We start from the raw sequence: 13,618 nt of genomic DNA, 5'->3' as shown, positions 1-13,618 counted from the left end.
AAATAGAGACGAGGGCACTTATTTCCATAGTCACGTATATGACCCACTTTTGAATACTGGAAGTAAGACTACACACAACCGGAAGTCAGTTTCCTGGCAAAGTGTATCAGATCACTGTGATCAGATGCTCACATCTGATGAATCTCATACCCATAAAATACACGGCAAATGGAACCAAATTACACGATGAGTGACATAAACTATAAAATGGACTAATAGTAAATTTCAATAAAATTGGACAAATATTCAATGTCATGTGAAATACAATTCACCAACCAAACGACATGGATCTATTTACCGGGCCTAGGTATCATATAATACTTAGGGATTCAATCATGTTTCACCGTTGTTCATCACCGATTAACAGCGATGCGTCCGCGTCGTCTGAGTGGTTTATTTCGCGAGGGCAGCTTTAGCTGCCCGAGCGAAGTAAACCGCGCAGACGCGCCGGACGCGAGTTGTTAATCGGTGATGAACAACGGTGAAACATGATTGAATCCCTTTCAACAACGAAACAAGCTAAATATGTCTAATTCACATGATTCTTGCATTCAGAATGTCCGTTTGTCATTGCCACTCAACCTTGCAAGAAGATCGCGGTATTTCTCTGTTGATACGGTACACAGCTGGTCTGAATGACGTTTTCTTAAGCAATAAAACTAAAGAATAAAGCAGTAATATTTAGCTGCTACAGCTAACATGAGAGAGTTCATGTTTACGCATATGTTCCAGGCATGACGAATTTTACGTGGATTCATCGGATTAACAACGGTTGGCTCCTGTACAAAGGTATAGGAAGAGTTGTTGAATTAATTATTTACCTTGTTCAGTACACGTTGGTCCTATAAATCCTTGCTGACATTGACAGGTGAAAGCGTTGGTAGTTGATGTACAAATGCCGTTGTTCTGACACGGGTTGGAAGTACAGGGATCAGCAACTTTAGGCGAAAACAAAACATTTCACATGTCAAAGCCTGAAGGGATCTGGAATGAGCGTTTCGACAGTATTTATTTTGGGACATGAGAGCACATCAGACATATCGAATTGCATTCTGAATACGAAGAATGTCTTTCTGATATCAAATAATTTGAAATTCACGATATAATACAAATTTTATGACAAATGATTAAAATTTGACATTTTTCACATTTTTGATATTATGACCGGGATATGAATGAATCAAACGGGGAATACGATGTAAAGTTGTAGAAGTAATATTTAATATCTATGTAATCATAATACGATGTTAACTCGTCAGATCTCCAATCATAACTAACTACTGGTTGATACAACTTAATTAATATACAATTAGAATATGTGTGGGAGTAGGAGATGAACTAAATTTGATTGGCCCAAAGTTATGGTATGTGAGCAGGAACATAATAGCTTCCTGTCTATAAGACAAAGGACACCAACATGGCCTAAGAATGTATGATGTCACTGATGCAAGGTTATACATTGTCTTGATGTTTCAGGGAAATCACTCACGTCTTGGAATCAAACAATAATGCAATTGTAGCAACATTCAATTAACCTAATCTTAATAAGGGTGTGGAGGACAGCATTAATAAAAGCTTTAACAATATTATAATAAATCATTGCCGTCATCAGAGTAAGTCATACAACTACTAAATTAGTATAATGACCCGTGTTATATCATATAACAGTCCTCGAATTAAATTTTATAAATCTAATGACATATTGTTAAAGTGTATGTAGCTGGGAGGAAAATTGAAATTTTGACCTTTCATATTGAAGATGTCGACTTTTTTCCCAAAAAGACCTAAGTTTTGTTGGTGTTTTGGGAAGAAAATCCATATCGTCAATACGAAAGGTCAACATTTTCAATTGATCGTCGGCTTTTCATCCCACCTACATACACTTAAAGTATAAATTATCAGATTTATACTTAAAAGTATACGAAGTTTACTTCGAGTACTGTTAAATATCAAAAATATCAATTTTTAATAATTTGCCATAAAATGTGTATTACAATGCGAATTTCAAAAAATCAAAATTATTTGATATCAGAAGGATATTCTTCGTATTCAGAATGCAATTTGATATGTTTGATTTGCTCTAATGTCCCACAACAAATACTGTCCAAACGTTCATAACCCACCCCTTAATGTACGATTTTTTTAAAAAAATTTTAGATGTTTCTTTTTTTCTTCCAAAATGATAATATGCCATCATTATGCAAATTCCCAATACATTTGGACGTGAAGAACATTGAGAATTTGCAAAGAAATAACATCATAAACTTCACCTCTATCACTCGAAATATCTCGCACTATTTGGATTAGAGGGGGGCTCTAATTTTCGTCGGAACGGGGGTGGGGGAGAGGATCATGAATATTTCGGTAATCGGATTCAATTATTTATGAATCCTCTATTTTGGGCTGATTTTTTATGACCCACTATCTCGAATTGTCTAGACACTATCTCGAATTATGGTTAAACTCAAAGAAGCGAAATGGAGATGGGCAGGTCACCTTGCACGAAGGGAAGATAACAGGTGGACTAAACGGCTTACAGAATGGCAACCAAGAACAGGGAAAAGATCAAGAGGAAGACAGAAGAGGAGGTGGCGTGATGACATTACTGCCTACATGGGACCTACATGGACAAGAAATGCAAGAGACAGAGAACAGTGGAAGAATCATGAAGAGGGCTACGTCCAACAATGGTCGAACACAGCCTGGTGAGGTGAGTGAGGATCTCGAATTGACAAATTCTTATGATCCGCCGTCCGCCTGCACAGACTTATATGTCGCGGAGTGCGCGAACATTTAGATCGTTAGTGTAAAGAATGCGCATTGTATATAACTAAAGATTTTCTATATATTTAATTGCCGGTTAGAAGCGAGCACAATTTTCCAGTCACCAGCCCTTAGTAATTTTATTACCCCCTATATTTTGTATACAAAATGACCCCCACACACATTTTGGTATCAAAATTCTATGACTCCCAGAATTCATGACACCCCTCCGAGGAAAATGACAGTCCTTTATATAATATCATTTCATTAAAATATGTCATGCAGGCGTAAATGCTTTGCTTTAATTCACATATTATATTTAATTGTTAGCAAGTGCATAAAATATTGGAATCAAAATTTATTCATAAAACAGCATTTTATAGTTACAAACTGACATGGCTAATATTCAGGAATATGTTTGTAGAGACAAATCAAGTTATCGAGAGATAAACATGTGTTTTGATGTTTTTACCTGGTATATTACAATTCATACCGCTGTAACCAGAATTACATTGGCAAAAGTAAGTACCAATTACGCCCTGGAAACAAGTACCGGAAACACATGGGGAGCTAAGGCACGGATTGGTGGGTATAACTGGGGAAAAGATGATAATTTATGATGAAATTTAATATCACATGACAAAAGAAAGGATCAAAATAGACAATGAAAGAAAAAAGAAGAAAATAAGAAAAAGAACGAAAGAAAAAACGAAAGAAACAAACAAACAAACAAACGAAACAAAGAAACAAAGAAGGAAAGATTATAAATAAAAGAAAGATATAAGGAAATGAGGATATATGAGCAACTAAAGACAAACACCGAAAGCAGACAGAAAAAACCGTGATCAACCAAAATATGAATAAAACCATACAAACTAAATTCAAATTATGCATTCGAGGATTTACCTGTTTCTCCGCATGTGATGCCTTGGAATCCTGCCTGACATCGACATGTGAAATACGAATTAAATGATGTACACACGCCGTTGCTCAGACACGGGGTGCTGCTACACGGATCAAAAGCTGAAAATTATAATGTATTTCTTTATGATAAACATGAATGCACTCTCAACACTGTAACACACCTTAACATACAAAACCCATTCCACCCGACAACACATAACAACCCACTCCTGCCACCATGCAGTTTCCAAAAGTACTCTGACTCTGCTCACAGCCCTCCCCATACACAAACACCACCCACCCACAACCATCTACCAAACCCTCATCCCATACAGAAACACCCCATACGCACACCGACCTTAAGACCATAGGCGGCTGCAGCGGGGGCGTGGGACACGTCCCCCAAAATTGTGTCCCAAAAATTCAAATAGGAGAAAAATAAAGCAATATAAATCGTCCTGTGCATCTTCCTTTTCAGTCCAAAAAAAAAGTTGCATAATTTTGTGCACGTGAATCAAATAGCGGAATTCACCTTCATTTGGGGCTAAAATAATCTAAGATTTAAACAAATCTGCGCGCTTCATAGTGCAGTTTTGACCACGGCAAATTCACCGTGATCTTTTCAGCCATAAACCCGCTTAGTGAAGATTAAACCGAAACATGCAGTACTAAACCATTATAGTAAGCGATTGTCCAATGCACATTGCTTATCACGCGATAATATTAATCCAATGAGCAATCGAATTGTCCGCTACGGTCGACTAATCCAATCGATAATGACGCTATTGACATGTACGGGCGGAGCTCCACTGACTGGGTTTTGGAGTATTTTTTTACTGGTTTGCTATCATTTACTTATCAAGGCGGTCCTCCGTTATTATAAGGACTATGCTAATAATTTAAAGATTGACATGTAGAGAATAAACCATACTTGATTGACAGAAAGTACTAAATTTGTACATATACGGTAGCGTGGCGCCCATCTTGCAAATGCGACCAAGTCAGGGCGGCCCGGTGAAGCAAAATGTACATTGGATTAACACGGGAGTTTGGATAAGATTTAAATTTCCTTTCTCATTTAAATGTATGGTCTCCCGTTATTAAAAATTTAGATATTTTGAAAAGAATAAGTAATTGAAACATAGAGCAAGTTCTAAAATCATAACTTTTATACTTTTTGATATATGACGCTAACTAGTTCATCTCCTATATCTACAACACAGCGCTACCAGTACGGGTCAATTGCCTATTGTGAGTGCCCCTGTGTTGTGTGCATACATGCAGTTAACAATAACTGCATGATGTTAGTAGAACCGAAACAACAGATGCTGCCCCACCCTCAACTTTAATGATTCCACCGTCAATGAGTACGACATAAATCATTCAATCAATTAATCCCTGACATTTATATAGCACATAGAACCAAGCGAACTTACACTGATGCGTTTTATATAATTATATTATACATTAAGGGGGTACTACATACATTGCATTTTTTTTTTGAGTTTTTTTTTTTTTTTTTGAGTTTTTTTTTGCATTTTGTGAAGAAATGAGGAAAAAATGGACAAGGGGGTATGCAAAATGAAGGGGCAAATCTTCTCGTTCTATTGGTGGCATCGGTGTCAATGTAGCTTACATGCTTTTAAAAGGTAGACGCCGCGCCAAAAGGTTTACCACTAATAGGCCTGGGCGATACATGGAAATACGATGAGTAACTATTTGTCATGGAGGCTTTTCTAGCTATCTTTTGCTTACATTTCTTAATATTTAATTGTATTTGCCCTGGCAAAAAATCCTACATCTTCTTCGACTACTAAAGTATGTTTTTAGAACCCGGTGAGGTAGTAACGGGTTAGTGGGGTGGCATTAGATTATCATTGAGTTTACGGCTGGTTTCTGTGATTTCAGGGCTTCTAAATTCAACAACCTTCGCTTGCCTGCGTATACATCAATGTCGATGATCATAATTATAGACACCCCACTTTCTTAATTAGACCCACATTCACATTTTATTGGTGATTTCATTGCCCTAAATTTCGTACATATACGTGTAAATACAGTATAGGCCTAGGCTAGGTATTTTGCTTAAGCTTTAAGGTGCACCTAAGGTCTATAGTCACGTGTAAAATAGAACCTAGTCTTTGTGCACACGTTGTCTATGGGCATCTGCAGCATCCTGTATAGCCTCACCGTATCCTAACTCTACCCGGAACCCTAACTTGATCTATAACTCTAACCCATAATATTTAACCAAAAGGTGGTACATCACTGATGTTTTAAAATCACTTCATTTTTCAAAGCTTACTATCAACGGATTTCGTTAAAATTTTGGATATGTGTTGCTAACGCATCAGAGAAATAATGTTGATATATAAAATGGGAATAAGTGATTGCGTTTATGATTTCATGAACTTGGTGCTCCACACCTATCAAAAAACGAACTGGTTAAAATGCTTCTATTTTCAATGTTGAGCTATATTTTGTATTTTTAACTAGCGACATTATTTCACTGAAACTTAATTAAGCCATAGGTAACAGGTTACCACAACCATACTACAGCAATGTTGAAAACAATTGTATTTCTTGTCACCTATACCACCATATTAGGTTGTTTTTGGTAAGCTTTACTTTGTGATTTTGGTAACTATTTTAACCTTTGTTTGTCCAATCCATTTCAACTAGGCAATCTAAATTGTACCATTTACATCCCAAGGTATGTTATTATATCCACTACATGTCTTTTCAATATATATCCAGTAAAAGACAAACTAGACAAAATATCAAAATTGATGCCTCATAATGATATCACAGACTATCACATGTATTTCAAAATGGATGCCTTAATTTGACCTGAACCAAGTGACCTATAACCTGACCTATAACCTTTTAAAATCTCTTTTCCTAACAACACATGATAGAAGCTACATAGTATTAAATTGGCTATGCATCCACTGTGGATTAGCTTATTTAATTTATTCAGTGTTATTTAGCATGCATGGCTGAGTACATTTTCTATAGAAAGTATAACAAACGATTTATTGTATTCTATTCAAGTACTCTACTTGAATAGAATAAATTATGTTTTGTTATGAAACACACATCTGAGTTATTAGGATACAGTATACAACAAGAGCTATATAGAAAGTCATGCGAGACATGACACACAAGCCGACCTGTTAATGGGTCAAGTTTGAGCAATTTAGAAATTTGACCTTTGACCCCTAAACTTTGACCTTTGGGGTCATAAATATTTTTAACATGTTTAGAATGTCGTAAGAATAATTCCTGTTGAATTTGAGCTCGATTGGACCAATTTCGAAATTTGACCTTTGACCCCTATAACTTGACCCTTGGGTCACGGATGGGGTCAACTGCTCTTGCATTGTGCTTAGGATGTCATAAGAAAGATTCCTGGTGAATTTCAGCTTAATCGGAACTTATACATGGATTTAGATTTTTTTTTGATTGACCTTTTGACCCCCTTAATGACCTTTGACCTCAATGAAAAAAAACCTTATGTACACCGACAAAATGCATTGTTCCAATTTTATTAAAAAAATTCTAACATGTTTAGTTCTCGAGATAAACATTCTTGAAGTTATTCAGCTAAAAACAGAAAGTGACCCCATGCATACATCAGGGAACACTGATTCACGTATGATGGTTATATTATTCTGGTCTGTTTATCTTTTGAGATAAAAATTTTTTGAACATTTTTGATAATTTTGGTTTTTGACAGGAAGTAACCCCTTAATGACCTTTGACCCCTTATCAATGAACACCCTATATACACCGACCATAGACGAGTCATGTGACCAAACCGTGTCATCATCGCATGTTGTTTGTAGGAGAAGATACATTTTGAAGAAAAATCACATTGTTGACCTCTTTATCTAGGTCAAAGGTCACACGTAGTTCAAAGTCATATGACATGTGCGGGCAATGCCAACGGTCCTTCTGACAACGTTTAGTTAAAATACGTCAACCCGTGACTGAGTTATACGTACGAATGTGGTCGACAGAAGAAGAAGAAGAAGAACGCCAAGAAAACAGTACAAGCCGACGTTCGTCATCGGCTTGTAAAAAATATATAGGGCCAAAATGATTTACTAAAAATATGGTTTAAAAACACTTTGTATTTATGTACTTCATAAATTTGCAAGAAAAAAAAAGACGGGTACTGATGAAAATCATGGTATTACATACCCTTAAAGGGCATATATATATTGCTCGGACAACATCATATCATTGGCAAGCTAATATTATGAGGACAATGAAAATGACTCCTTTTTTGCGAAAATATGACGTTTAAAATTGATAATCCGCAAAAACCAACTTAAGCGGTGAGTTCCTTCGAACGAGACAGATTTGACCTAGAAAAGTTACCTAGAGTCTACGACCCCATTTTGGGGACAAGTGTCCGAAAGGTCGCTGACCTCTAAATTGGGTTGCCAGTCTGCTGATGAAAGTCGAAGTGTCGACTGAAAATTCCAGGTACGCAATTTTTTGTGTTGTGATCAAAGGTTTAAACCACTAAATTAAAATAACAATTTCTCTTTTTTCAGGAGAAATACGCATTAAAAAATTGCAACATAGTGTCAACTTGTAATGTAATAATTATTCTCTTCGAATGGAGTTAAACTTGTTTTTGCAATAGATATGCCCTTTAATATTAACATGACACGTGAAGTCATGTTGATTTCGGATCTCATGGCACAATGTTTGCAATAATAATCGTACAAATACGAAATACTCTTACATTGTATCTCACACGATTGACCTATATATCCTACCGGACAGGAACATACAGAAGTCGTCCTCTGATCAAAGGCTAAGAATGCATTGTAACACACACCGCCATTCTGACAAGACACGGGATTCGAACCACAGACATCAAGATTCGGAGCAAAATCTGTTGATAAAGAAGAAAGGAAAATATAAATGACAACACTTTGAAACCAGAATTATGTAACCATCACGGTGCCCTCTATTTCTACTGCTATGAAGTATGTGAAAAATTAAGACTATGCAATTAACCCAAACGTCCACGGACATCCACGGACCACGCGCGTGTTACTGGTTTTACCCAAGTTGAAGTTAGAAGTTCCATGGGTAGATTTTTTGGGAAAGGTGAGCACGAGAAATGTGAAGACAGTTAAAATCATTCACTTTAAATGTGTGTGTTATAGGCACCACATCGAATTTGGTCCTATAGAACTATCGGTGCCTGGTTAGATACCGATGACTCTTAACATCACTCCCTGATAGGTAATACATTGTATCAAGCATAATAATTAACAGTTGCATAGTGTTATTGTTTTTCATTTAATTAAAAAACGAATGCACTGTACAAATGTTCAGGGTACGATCAAAAGTGCCATTGGTACCACTTTGGGCACCGATAGTGCTATTACCACCAAGAGTGGCGTACCGTGGCCGCTCCTACCCCGGGGACTGAAGAAAGTTAAATTTTGCCGCCCCTTCATCAAAAGACCAAAAAGGTTGACCCAATATTTTTTTTTTTTTTTTTTGGTTTGAAAAAAATTTAAAACCTTTTTCAAAATTGTTCCGCCCTTTTTTCTTTAGTAATTCTTTTTGCCGCCCCTTCTTCTTCCACCGCCGCTTTCTTTTGGTCGCCCCCTGCTTTTACTCCGGGGGCTCTCGCCCCCAAAGCCACCCCCAAAATACGCGCATGACCAACTTGTAACGGAAGCCGGTCAATACTGTTACTTACGTCCCGAGATCATTTCGTATTCAGTAGGCCTACCCGAACTGTGGAATCAACTCCCAATTCATGTCAGGAATGTCAAATCCCTAAATCAGTTTACGAGTTCACTCAAATCTCATCTTTTCAACAATATACGAGATGGGTCAAGGAATCCATCTGGATCCGGAGGCGGGGCACCCAATCCTGCACCCAATATGAACAGAGTTGGTGGCACATTCAAATGAAACCACCTTTATGATGTATTGATCTCTCTGGAGATGAGTGTATTACTTCAATCAATACCAACAGGAAGCTAGTGTCAACTGGCAACAACTCAAGCAGATCAGTGCATCATCTGGCTGTTGACAAGAGCAGACCTTAGCTCTTGAAACGTCCCATACAGTAAGTGTTTCATTGGGCTTGCATAGAAGAAATGTTTGATTAACAGATTACTCTTACTTGTTAGTTGGGAACATGATGGTCCAGAAAAACCGGTTGTACACATGCATGCGTACTCGCTGAATCCTTGATTAGCGCTAGATCCACTCTCGTAACACGTGGCACCGTTCTGACATGGTCGGCTCAGACATGCGCTCACAATACCCTGGGTACCTGTTCGAGAAATATTAATGATGCCTGATTATATATAATCATATCTTAGAGTTTTGCTCATAAATGATAACATTACACAACTCACAATAGTGATTGAAGAAAAATAACAGGCAAAGGACAAAACGACACAAGTACATAAGATCTTTAATATAAGACGCTGTTCTCTGAAGAGTACTCTGTGAGAGTCTTCCAATAAATAGCTGCTGAGTAAAACAAACGACTGGACTGCACGGAAAAAGAGATCGATCAACGCAGGACATGATATTGCATACACGAACAAGACGGGAATAAACAAGAGCGGTGAGAAGTTAGAGAAGCTGGGAGATTCTAACAATGCAAGATGTGGGTTGAAAACAACAGAACAATATTCAATAGCGGGACGAAGGGAGGTGATATGCCAGCGGGGGATTATACAAAGGGGTGGCGAGATATTTTGCATAAAATAAAATAAAAATGTTAAAAACAAAATTAAAGAAAACATAAGGTAATAATAATGGAGGCAAACATAAAAGACGAGGCCAGAGTAAAGAATAGAAACATAAGAAAACCTTATTTATGAGTTTTGGTTTTGGCAGAGTTCAGAAGTATAAAGCCATAAGACGATATACTTTTGTGATGAAAGGGGAGAGGAAAACGACGCCAATTGTGAGCCAGGTCATTAGTTAGCAAACAATTCTTAAACGATAGTGATTAAGGTTCTGGTTCTGGATTATGGCACAGGTTTATTGTTTAAGGTAATACACTATTTTAAAGTGTTGCGATTTGGTAGTTCAGAGCATCTTACGAATGGTAGTGAGCTTTGGCAAAAATTGCATTGCTCATTTCCTTGCGAGCGTGTAGAAGAATTCAATTATCATAGAACTGCTTTTATAGGTGCTGCGGTTCTTGAGTTACGTTGTAAAGAGGGCTGAAACAACAACACTTTTGTAAAACGTGCATAACTCATTAACAACAATAAATTAAGCAAGATTGCAAAGTATACGATTTGTAGAATGAACTTTTGCAAAACATCAAGGAGTTAATTTTCAATAATATATTGATCTAGATAATGCCAATCAATTTTTAGGTTGCTTCGACCAACAATACCTGGTCTACCCTTAAGGAGGCGATCACGATTATAAAGTTGCTGCAAGAGATTTTGAGACACAATTTTGAGACAGTGTTCAAATGTGCCACATGCCCGTACGTAATTAACGCGTTAGGCTATTAGTTTTCGGAGTGTCAACTTGTCAAATTTACTAGTGTCTATAACATCTCACATGAATGCGAGGTTAGTGCAAGACGATCTAATCTGCAATAGCTGTCAGGTGTCATATTTTAAAATATGTACAATAAAAAAAGTATGCAGAAACTGTAGAATGTCTATATGGCAGCAATTGTGGTTATGGTGTTCTTAACCCTAACCGAACCAATCATCAAAAAAACCTCAATTCACAAAGCGTAGGCACGAGCGGGTATCACACGTGATGCGATTGGGTCATCATGCGACCAGTCATATGACCACGGTAGGTATGGCAAGGTAGACCCGTGAACGAGTATGGCAGCCGAAGGGTTCAAAAAACCGCACCCGAGAAAAAAGTTGTTTTGTCTTCTTCTTTCTTTCCTCCTTCCTTCTTCCCTTCCCCCTCGCCGAAAAGCAACTGGGTCGTTAGGGCTACCAAAGATAATATTAGATCAAGCTGAAAATATACGTGCGACTTACCGGTTTCGATTCCGCAATCTTGTCCCGCCCATCCTGATCTACAGATACACACGTATAAACCACTATGTGATGAGACACAAGAACCGCCGTTTAAACAAGGGAAATTATTACACAAATTCAGGTTGGTCGTACGTGCTGTAATATGATACAAAGGATTGATTAGAATGCTGACATGGAGTGCGATTAATGCGCCTCCACATAACTCATAACGCTCCCCATGAGGCATCTCTAAAAAATCATTTCGGCGCATTTCATGCCTTATGGGGTCAAATAGCCTAAGTTTTCATTATGGGAACCGTGATTTATACCCCAGAAAGAAATTTAACCCGCAATGTGTGCGAAACATGGCAATTGGATCCGATTAACAAGATAATGTGTAGTCGAGAGAGTTTGAGTTGATTGGGGAGCGTTGGGAGTTATGTGGGGCTGTTTGAAAAAGGATTACCTACTGCCTATTGGCGGCACGTTTTTTCGTACCCCACAAGAATAATATGATAAGAAATACAGCCCTGCGAACGAACCACTGGCATGTTTTATACATACATAATTCTAGCCCCACACGAATCCTGGTGTAAGGGTGGGGTAGGGTGTGAGAGGTATGTGAGGTGTGTTGGGTGTATCAGTACATATAGTATGGTAGCTCCTTATGTAAAGCATTTGTTTGTGTTTTATGGTGTTTCTATTGTATTCATTTTCTACTCTACGTTCCTACAAACGCCCGCACCGTAGTTACAACTTACCAATATCACAATTAGCTCCAGAGAATCCGTTGGCGCACTGACACTGGTATGAGTAACAGTTAGTACCTGGTGAGCATATGCCTCCATTTTGACATGGGTTAAGATTACAAGGATTTGGTAGAGCTGTAAAGGAATGTAAATATCATTGCAATTGACAACGAGTCTGTTCACTTTCGCAGCATTTGCGGGTACGCGGATGCCCATTTATTCCTCGGTTTAGAGACAGGTAAAAGATGTAAATGACATTACAATGGCGTAGCGATATAAGGGCATGAGTGCCACTCAGAGAAAGATTCCATTTAAATTAGTGCATTGTAGCTAATTGCTACGAGCGAAAAAAAAAAAATTTCGCTGAAGCTTATGATGCAGATTAGCGTTCGATTGGGCTTTTGCAGATAGGCTGAAAAAAAAACGGTCATTCCCAGCAAACACAAAATGCTTTTTAATCGTTTTAAATAGGCTATATGTTGGGTTTCTGGTTTTGATAAAAACGTTTTAATAATATTTAAATGTCGGGTTATATAAAGGTCATGAAAACGTTTTAAAACGTTTTGTATGAAAACACACTACAAAAATATTTTTAAATGTTTTCAAAATGTTATTGTAAACATTTTTGTGCAAACATTTTTGCCAAATATTTTGTCAACACTTAAATAATATTATGTTAGAATATTTGCAGTAAGTTATCAAAAAATGTTTTTGAATGTTATGAAAACGTTTTATTCTCTTTATATACCGTTTACATAACCCGACATTTAAACGTTTTCTGGCAACCTTTTCTAACCTTTTGCGAATGATATCGAAAACGTTTTGTGTTTGGTGGGTTGCCACCTCAATCTGAACCCGGAATCTAAACCAGTGTCGCCAAATCAGTCCTGTGCCCCCTCCCCTCCCCCCAATGACTCATGCTACGCCACTGGAGAATTGAATATATGAATACAAAACCCAACCAAGTCCATACTGTGGCCAAATTGAGTTAAGCATGGGAATTTGTTGAAACAATTAATTAGCTACATGTACTTACTATTGTCACAAAACGATCCTGTGAAGCATCCGGAGCAAAGACATTGGTAGTCGCGGCAGGTGCCTTGAGGGCTCACACACATTGCACCATTTTGACATTGATGGTTGGAACAGGCGTTGATTCCTTAAAATATAAATCATTCAAGCACTGCGATTAGTGAATGGAAA

General features: G+C 37.6%; 1 protein-coding gene across 1 annotated transcript in view; it reads right to left on the bottom strand.

Moving 5' to 3' along the window:
* The window catches only part of LOC140162023 (uncharacterized), a 52,418-nt gene that overhangs the window by 24,736 nt on the left and 14,064 nt on the right, over window positions 1-13,618 (bottom strand). Inside the window, exons 5-12 of the mRNA XM_072185313.1 lie at window positions 13,452-13,574; window positions 12,428-12,550; window positions 11,688-11,822; window positions 9,833-9,985; window positions 8,426-8,578; window positions 3,670-3,786; window positions 3,236-3,358; window positions 822-938 (exon numbers count right to left, since the gene is read on the bottom strand). Of these exons, the coding sequence (XP_072041414.1) occupies window positions 822-938; window positions 3,236-3,358; window positions 3,670-3,786; window positions 8,426-8,578; window positions 9,833-9,985; window positions 11,688-11,822; window positions 12,428-12,550; window positions 13,452-13,574 (1,044 nt within the window). The remainder of the gene's footprint in view (window positions 1-821; window positions 939-3,235; window positions 3,359-3,669; window positions 3,787-8,425; window positions 8,579-9,832; window positions 9,986-11,687; window positions 11,823-12,427; window positions 12,551-13,451; window positions 13,575-13,618) is intronic.

Source organism: Amphiura filiformis, chromosome 10, assembly GCF_039555335.1.
Source record: "Amphiura filiformis chromosome 10, Afil_fr2py, whole genome shotgun sequence".
Classification (NCBI taxonomy): domain Eukaryota; kingdom Metazoa; phylum Echinodermata; class Ophiuroidea; order Amphilepidida; family Amphiuridae; genus Amphiura; species Amphiura filiformis.
The sequence above is the reverse complement of the archived record's forward strand: the minus strand, read 5'-3'. Positions and strand labels throughout refer to the sequence as shown.